The sequence below is a fragment of the Zeus faber genome (assembly GCF_960531495.2).
Source record: "Zeus faber genome assembly, chromosome: 18".
Lineage (NCBI taxonomy): Eukaryota > Metazoa > Chordata > Actinopteri > Zeiformes > Zeidae > Zeus > Zeus faber.
The window spans coordinates 29,788,468-29,797,728 of record NC_137210.1 but is presented as its reverse complement, the minus strand read 5'-3'; the positions used below and the strand labels follow the sequence as shown (position 1 = coordinate 29,797,728).

At 47.8% G+C, this 9,261-nt stretch overlaps 1 protein-coding gene across 1 annotated transcript in view; it reads right to left on the bottom strand.

Annotated features, from left to right (window-relative positions):
* Nucleotides 1-642: 642 nt before the first annotated feature.
* ttn.2 (titin, tandem duplicate 2) overlaps nucleotides 643-9,261 on the bottom strand; it is a 211,128-nt gene continuing 202,509 nt past the window's right edge. Inside the window, exons 238-240 of the mRNA XM_080018974.1 lie at nucleotides 3,304-9,096; nucleotides 2,826-3,107; nucleotides 643-1,941 (exon numbers count right to left, since the gene is read on the bottom strand). Coding sequence (XP_079875100.1) covers nucleotides 1,652-1,941; nucleotides 2,826-3,107; nucleotides 3,304-9,096 — 6,365 coding nt within the window. The 3' untranslated portion in view covers nucleotides 643-1,651. The remainder of the gene's footprint in view (nucleotides 1,942-2,825; nucleotides 3,108-3,303; nucleotides 9,097-9,261) is intronic.

Sequence of the window (9,261 nt, the reverse complement as noted above, 5' to 3'; positions counted from 1 at the left end):
ATTCATTATAAATGTGCAGGTTGTGGATACAAATGTCCGTTCACATTGTGCAAACTGTGTGTGTGTGTGTGTGTGTGTGTGTGTTGTGTTTGTTGGCTGCGGAGCATGATCCGTTCCGTGTTCTCCAAACAAAACCGGAGATTTATTTATTTTATTTATTTTATTTCCAACGTTTCCGTAATTGAAAGATACCATAAAGCTGTCATGAAAGCCGTCTAGAATGCATCGTCTGAGTGGCATTTTCAGACAAAAAACCTTCAAAAACATGAAGACAGTCAGACAAATAGATACAGACAGACACAGACAGACAGACGCAGACAGACACAGATGGACAGACAGACAGACAGACAGACACAGACAGACAGATATATTAATGGAGTGGATAAAATGTAGATTCATGTAATGACCAGGTGGTATTTTTATATAGAAGGGTTTTGAATGAAGGATTAGGAAATTGGATAACAGCTTTTTCTAAGTGGAATGTTTGAACGTTGCTATGGGAGCGGTGTTAATGCACTGCTTCCTGTGATGTGATTGCCTGTTGGTGGACAGGTGGAGGTTCTCAATGGACTGAAAGCAGAAAGAGGTGTCCGTACGATGTAAACACTGACTCCAGATGCACACAAAGAAGACATCGGTTGGTGCTGATAATCATGCTTTATTAAATCAATAATGAATAAAACTCAAGGAGGCTGCCAAAAGAGTTAATGCTACAATTCTAAATGTAATCAAACCAAAGTGCAGGGCGATCCACCCTCTCTCTCTGTCTCTCTCTCTGGTGTCGCTCAGCAGGTTGAATGACTGTTTCCTGCACAGTGAGTTTCTATAGCTAACACACACACACACACACACTGCAGACCTCCGAGAGGCAGCTCTGCCTCTGCAAACAAGCCCCCGCTGGACCCTGAAAGGCCAGGAGATGGTACATCTGAGGACCAGGCAGGGGGTCGTTTGCCAGAAACAGAGCATCCAACACTTTGCTCACGGTGCAGGCCGCTCGCACCGTGAGCATGTCATCAAAATGGTGGTATGACACGTCAGTCTGAGGACAAGACCAGTTCCTGCTGCTTCCATGAGGGTAATATGCAAACAGCACTCAGGGTCTTGTGCTCACGTTACATTTCATAGATACTGTGACGGTGCACGCTGGGAGGCGTGGCCATCGTTAGAACTTTGTCCGATTCTTGTTCGTAACTTCGACAGGGAGACTCTCTACCTGCCGAGGCAATCTTAAGACTTCAACTTACTGTTGAGGCACAATGTTTTAGTTGCTACGTTTTCAGGGTATTCGTTTCATTTGAAACTTTCTCCTTTTAAACCTTCAGTTTCATTTTGTTTCAGTTAATATTGTCATAAATAACAATGCATACATTTTTCATAACCGTTAAATTCGGCTATATACATTATGTACATGTCACAGAAAAGTGGTTCAAAAATCCTAAGTCATAATTATCCAATATGGCACATTTTATAACAACTTTAGACTTTAGTCTAGTTTGGCATAAATTCATGTCAAGTTTGGTATAAAAATAGTTCATATTTACAAGAAAAGAAATCCAGGACTTTACCAAGTAAGAATATTTTTGCTATTTCAATAAATAATGTGTGGAAGAAGGGATAGGGATCTTGGGATTATATAAGTCCGTTATTTTTAGGTTCGGATGCTGATGTGGACGGTGGCCGAGTCAGCTCCCAGCTGGTTGGACAGCCGCAGGGTGTACGTCCCGGCGTCTTCCTCCCTCACCCCAGTGATGATGAGGGTGGTCAGATCTTCACAGGTCTCGATGTGGAAGCGACCGCCGGGCGTCACCTCGATGGTCTTGCCCTGGCGGGACCACTCGATATGTTGGGCGTCTCCAGAGAAGGCGCAGGCCACCGTGAGGACTTTTCCTGGTTCGATGCTGATGTCTTCTGGGAGAGCTTCGATCCTGGGAGCACAGCCTGGAAAAACAGGAAGATCCTTGAAGCCATTCCTCTGACTGGGACCCAATTCTTTTCTTAATCAATATCACAGAACTGTAGAGGAGCGCATTAATGGATTAACAGCGGAACTGGCAAATCACAAAAAAGTAATGATTCTCCACGCTGTAAGAGTCGGGCGATCTACGCTCTCATGAACAGCCCTGGATTCATCGCTCTCAGCAGGAGATGTCACATCAGTACCCACAACACAACGGGACCTTTTAACTTATGCACTTTTTTTTTACAAAGCTGTGAAGGCATTTACTTGTTTGGATTGATATTTATCTTGTCAGATTTCAGCTTTAATCTCATGGATTTCAAATATGAAATAGAATATATTTTAGCAAATGCTGCTACCTATTTTTGAAATGTTAATATTTATAGTTTGAATTGTGTTTTCTTCAAGTATGTTTTCCTTGCACTGCATTCTCTGTCTGGTTGTAAGAATAAATAATGTAACGCTATTAAAAATGACTTTGAGGAGGATTTAAATGTATATTTAATACAACACAGTCAATTAATTCTATTACATAATTATAAAACCCAGAATGCGGCTGCCTGCGCGAGCACCTTGTGTCGATTACGCACATTTTGGTATTTTTTAGTATTTATAGAGCTTATTGTGCGTAATCACCAGGTGTCATGACATTTCACTGCATATATGTAGAACCGTATGTGTATGTATGTGACAAATAATCTCTTGAACTTGAACTTGTATCAGTGTTGCCAATAACTGGATAAATAATATGATAAATTGTTGCATTCTATGGCTGAATTCATATTCAGTATAATAGTTGCCTGTACTATTAATCAAGTCTGACAACACAGAGTAGCGCAGTGTGATACCAGGTAGAGGTTCTCACCGATAGATCTGAAGGTGCTTCCCTCAAGGTGAGAAGACATCTCAGTCAGGCTGCTGGAGCTCATAGCGTACGTCTCGGACGCCATGGAGGACATGCTGGACATGGACATGGTCTCGAACTTCATCTCAGCCGCCATGCTGCTGAAAGAGCTTGACTCCATCATGGAGGACATGGCGGCCTGCTGGGAGGAGGAGGAGAAGGACGAAGACTTCTCCTCCATCATGTGGACTTCTTTCTTCATCATCATGGATGATGACTCTTTGTGGCTCGCCATCACAGTTCCTGGACAGAGCAAAATTGAGAACATCCTTCAGACAGGCAAATAGATAGATAGATAGACAGACAGACAGACAGACAGACAGACAGACAGACAGACAGAGACAGACAGACAGACAGACAGACAGACAGACAGACAGACGGACAGACAGATAGATAGATAGATAGATAGATATAGATAGACATAGATAGATAGAGTCACCTTTAAGAGCCAGTTGTTGCTCGCGGTAGGCTGTGACCTTCATGCGCATGGACTGGAACACCTGACCACTGAAGGAGAAGGAGGACTTGGAGACTCCTCCCTCTGATGTCATCTCGCAGGTGTACTCTCCCTGGTCACTGTCTTCCATGTCGTGGATCAGAAGGCTGCAGGAGCCTTCTGAGTAATGCATCTCAAAATGGCTGCTCTGAGAAAGCCTTCTCCCGTTTATATACCACACCACCTCTGTCACGCTGCTGTCGCAGACACAGGACATCTTCACCCCGCCGTCGCAGGCCTCTGCCTTTAGCTGGCTCAGAACCTTGGGAGGTTTGGGGACGGGGGATTTGACTGTTGGTGGAGATACGACTCTTTTGGGGGAGATAACGGGAGGAGGGGACTTCATCCTAGGCGGAGACTTGATTCCCTCAGGCATGGGGGACTTGAGGACTCTTGGTGACTTGATGCCAGATGGTTCAGGGGACTTGATGCCTTTTGGTGATTTGATTCCGGCTGGTTCCGGAGACTTAAACCCCCTTGGAGATTTGATCCCTGCAGGTTCTGGGGATTTTAAACTGCGTGGAGATTTAACTCCCTCAGATTCAGGGGACTTGACTCTCTCCGGGGATTTGATTGGTGGAGGTGACTTAACTCGAGGAGGAGAGGCAATGGGTTCAGGAGACTTAATGCCCCTCGGTGACTTGACTCCCTCTGGCTCTGGGGACTTGACACTTGGTGATTTGATACTTCTTGGAGATTTGATCCCCTCTGGTTCAGGTGACTTTACACTGGGAGTAGGTGACTTTACACTGGGAGCAGGAGATGTTACACTGGGAGTAGGTGACTTTACACTGGGAGCATGAGGTGTTACACTTGGCTCAGGTGATTTCACACTTCGAGTTGTTGATTTAATAGAAGGCTCTGGTGACTTGGCACTAGGGACAGGAGACGTCACAGTGGGAACAGGTGAAGTGATTGAAGGCTCAGGGGACTTCACACTGGGAGTGGGTGATTTCACTGAAGGCTCTGGTGACTTAACAGCCTTGACCTCCTCTTTGGGAGCTGGTCTACGGATCGCCAGTGTGAAATGAGCCTCCTGTCGACCTCCAGAGTTCTCCACAATAATGAGGTAGTTGCCCTCGTCAGAAGCCATCACAGAGGAGATCTCCAGGTTGGACTTGTACTGGGTGGATGTGACTTGAATGCGGTGAGAGGAGGCAATAGATCTGCTCTCATGCAGCCAGGTCACACTGGGTGAAGGCTCCCCATCAATGTCGCAGGAGAAGCGAGCCGTCTCACCTTCTGCCACAGTGACAGACTGAGGTTTTGTGAGGATTCTGGCTGGGAGAGTAGGCTTCACTTTGTGGACAGAAACCTCCTCATGGGCTGCAGAGGACTTGACTTTAGCCTCAGATGAGGAGTGTATGTCAGTCAGGGAGAATTTGTCAGAGGAAGCAGAGGAATAAGAAGCAGATGACAGATACTCAGCAGAGGCGTACTTGATGGAGGTGTCGTACCTCTCAGCTGAGGAGTATCTCTCAGAGGAGGCTGCGTATCGATCCCGTGTAACCACCTCCCGTGTCTCAGTCAGCTTGGACTTGCTCTCCTCCGCCTCAAAGTGGGACTCAGAGGAGTAGCCAGCCTTGAAGTGGGTGCTGTGGTAGTGGTCAACTTTAGTAATTTCAGGAACATATAGGGTAGGAGCATCCTCATCTTTGCGGCGAGATGAATACGTAGTGAACTCTCCACTTGACACATCCAGGGTGCCATAATCAGAGGCTTCTCCCTTAGAGTTGGAGCAGACACAGCGGTAGGTGCCGCTGTCCTCAGCCTGGCAGTCGAGGATTGTGATGGACAGAACGCCACTCATGTTAGTGAAGATGTATTTCTCACTGCTCTCAGAGATGTGAGAGCCGTTGTGCAACCATTTCACTTCAGCCTCCGGCTTGGCCTGGACGTTTAGAGTGAACTTGGTGTCCTGGCCAGTGGGTATGCGATGGGAACGCATCCTGACAGTGATGCGAGGTATGTGGTCTAGGCTGAAAGGAGTCTGACTGACCATCTGGTACTTTCTCTCAGACTTCAGAGCAGCCTTCCTGGCCTCATAGCGGGACATAATGTCAAAGCGAGCAGACCTCTCAAACCTGGAAGAGGAGCGAGATGACCTCTCCACAGACCTGATGGGACTCGGGGAGCGGGGGCGTGTCCTCTCAGGAGTTGGGGATCTCCTTTCCACAATTTCCCCTTCAACCTCCAGGGCAAGACGGGCACGGGATGGTCTGATGAGCTCAGAGACAGGACGCATTAATTCAATGTAAGTAGGAGAAAGAGATCTCCTCCTTCTCATAAACTGAGACAGAGTGCGTTTTTTCTTAGTCTCGGCCACCTCCACAACCTCCTGTCTGACAACCTGCCTCCTCACTTCCTGTTTGGCAGCATGTCGCTCATAGCGAACAGGGCTACCGGCAGGAGAGGCAGAGAAGCCAAGCTCCAACTCATCCTCCAACATCATCTTCTCCTCCTCTGCTCTCCTGATGGACAGGTAGTTGTCCACAGGCATCATCAGCTCCTCATCGCTCAGGTCTCCCAGAGATCTCCTCCTTGACCTGAAGGAGGCCTCTGACACAGGTGAGGGCGAGCGGCGGGCAGGTCTAACAATCTCTAGGTCATCCAATGTGAATTTAGGAATGCGCCATCTTGGTCTGTACTGGTCAGTGATTCTTGGGAGGGGCATGACGTAGAACTGCTCCCACCTGGACAAGCGGATACGTCTTTGTCTCTTCTGCACAATCCTCTCCATTTTCTCAGGTATGTCATACTGGTCTCTGAGTTTCCTGTACCATTTCATATCAGACAGAGGCACAAACTGTTTGATGGTTTTGTCCTCATCCAGAGCTGTTGGGTCGTGCACCACAGGTTCGGGGATCTCATAAGGCATGAAGATCCTCCTCTCTTCCTCTAGTTTCTTGGTCTCTGACTTCTCCTCTGTGATGTCAAATTCTCCCTCCACATTCTTGGTGCCAACTGCTGGCTTGTAAACCTCTGCAGCAAATTTAAGAGCCTCCTGAGCGGTAGGGTTAAGGGGAACCATGTCCTCTGTAGCAGCAATTTGCTGAGCCATTTTGTTGGTCTTGTCAATCTGTTTTTGGATATGTCTGCGTCTCTCCTCCTCACTCTTGTACTCTCTCCTGGTATAGGTCAGGCGATCCACCTTCAGGGTGGCCTGGCAGCTGGCAGAGCCGGTCGAGTTGGTTGCCGTGACCTTGTACACGCCTGAATCCTCCAGCAGAGTCTCTCTGATGTGCAGGACGTGGTAGTCGATGTCTTCCTGCACCACTGTGATCTTGGGGCCAAAGTGCAGGGGCTTGTTATCCTTCTCCCATTTCAGAGTGGGAATGGGGATTCCTGAGACCCTGAGGTCGAATCGGACACTGTGTCCTTCCACACATTCAACATTGGCCAGAAGGCGTTTGAACATGGGTCTCAAAGTCTCCTCTGCCACAGGGTGAGGGGTCACTATGAGACGGGCCTTACAGCTGTCCTCACCAAACTTGTTGTGGGCCATGACTGTGTATTCTGCATCATCGTCCATGTCCAAGTTGTGGATCATCAGCTGGTACAGCCCCTTGTCACTGGTGAAGGTGTACTTGCTGTCATTGTCACCTGGTTTAATTCTCTGTCCATTCTTCAGCCATGCAACATGAGGCTCTGGGTGGACTGTGGTAGTGACACCAAAGCGTACATCTTCACCGATGTAGGCGCTGCGGTTGTAGAGAGGCAGAGTAAACTCTGGTGGTCTCTGCATCAGCTTGAACTTATCAACCTTCCTTCTCTGCTTTCTGCCTGAGCGACTGATGTAGTGTTCCCTGATGCTTCTCACTGTCTCCACGAAGAGCTCACCGTAGGCACTGTCCTCGCCATCATCACTCACCACCTTGCATCTGTACACACCATCATCACTGTCTTCAATGTCTTTAACGTAAATGCTGGCCAAACCATTGCTGTAGGTGATCTCATATTTGGGGCTAGGATGGAGCTGGCGGTTGCCAAAGTACCACGACACCTGTGTGCTCTTGTCATGCTGGGCAATGCTGCAGGTGAATCTGATGTATCCACCCTCCTCAGATGAACCATGCATGACAGGACCAGCACGCAAACCATGGTACTCTGTTCCAATCTTCACTTTACCAATTGCCAAACCTCTCTGGTTCTTGAACGCTCCGCCGTAGGCCATGCGAGCTGATGAGATGATGGTCTCGCTCTTCTTCACCAGAGTCTGGTAGTATCTTCTGTGTCTCAGTGTCTTGATAATCTTGTTGCTGACATTTTCGATCTTCATCCTCAGCCATGGGTGATCCAGAGCCTCATGGGCAGTCATACGTAGCTTCCTGTCTTTCATCAGAAGCCTGTCCACAAAGTCCATAGCTTCCAGGCTGGTGTCTTTGAATGCATCAGATTCGAAGACATACTCACAGTTTGAGATGTTCTCAATCATCTTGGTGGTGGACTCTGCAGCGAAGGGATTAATTCCACTGAGCAGAACATATGCCATCACACCAACAGACCACATGTCAGTGGCTGTGGTGACCAAGTCATGGCGGTGAACCTCAGGAGCACAGTACTCTGGAGCAGAGAACAGCACTCTGATATTCTCTCCTGGAATCAGTAGCCTGGCCTGGCCCATCTCAATGATCCTCAGCTGAGTGCTTCTCCTTGTGGTGTAGACAATGTTGTCAGGGCGAATATCAAAGTGGCCAAAGTTGCTGCTGTGCATGAACTTGAGTGTGGAGCAAACTTGTCTCAGGTAGCGGACAATCTCCTGCTCTGTCAGCTCAAAGTTGCCAGTGCCGAGGCGCTCAAAGATGTCAACGCCTGAGATAAATTCAAAGATCAAGATAATCTCCTCCATGCTTTCAAAGTACTCATGCAGGTATATTATGTTCTTGTGTCTGGCCATATTAAGGGCTTCAATCTCCCTAAGGACTAGTTCACGGTCAGTTCCTTTGACCTTGATGAACTTGGCCATGAATGTCTTCTTGGTTGCAATCTCCACACAGCGGTGAACAACTCCAAATTGGCAGCGAGCCAGCTCCTCAGAGATGGTGTATTTAGAGGAAAGCTCCTTGACCTTGTAGACTGCAGCCTCTTCCTTGGTGATCTCCCGGCTCTCATCCACCTCCTCATCATAGTTTCTAATTACAGACTTATCCTCCTTTGTACTGATGGGCTCAGTTGGATTAGATGGAGCACTCACACCAAACTGATTCTCTGCAATAACGCGGAACTGGTACTTGGTCTTTCCAAACACATTAATAATAGTGAAGCTGCAAACATTGGTCTGACCGGCACGGATCCACCGGTCTGCACCTGTTGGGCATTTCTCCACAGTGTAGCAGATGATGGGGCTTCCACCGTCATTGGGGGGAGGCTCCCATGTCAGAGTGATGGAGTCGTGGGAGATGTCTCCAACCTTAATTCCCTTTGGAGCCTCAGGGACATCAGCCACATCCACCTCAATGGTCTGCTTGTCCATTCCGAACCTGTTCTTGGCTGTGATGATGTAGTAGCCTGTATCCTTCCTCTGCACTCCCTTTTGGAAGACCAAGGAGGTGAAGGACCTGGTGGTAATGACTTGGTAATGAGGTGAGTTGGACAGCATCTCTTGGCCCTTCTGCCAAGTGATGGCTGGCTCTGGTTTGCCAGTGATGGGGATTTTAATGGTGATTACATCACCACGGAATGCATGGACTGCGCCCATACCCTGGAGCTCCAGAGGTAGGTGGATCTTTGCGGGAACTGGAGAGACAACATGAGAACAAACATGAGAACCTCCATGGGATATAATATACACAATTATTTATGCAAAGTAACATAGGAGCAATTACTGTAGGTATTACATTTGTCAAAAATTGTGCAGAACCCGTGACAGAAATCTGTTTGTTTTCCGCACACTACCAGTTT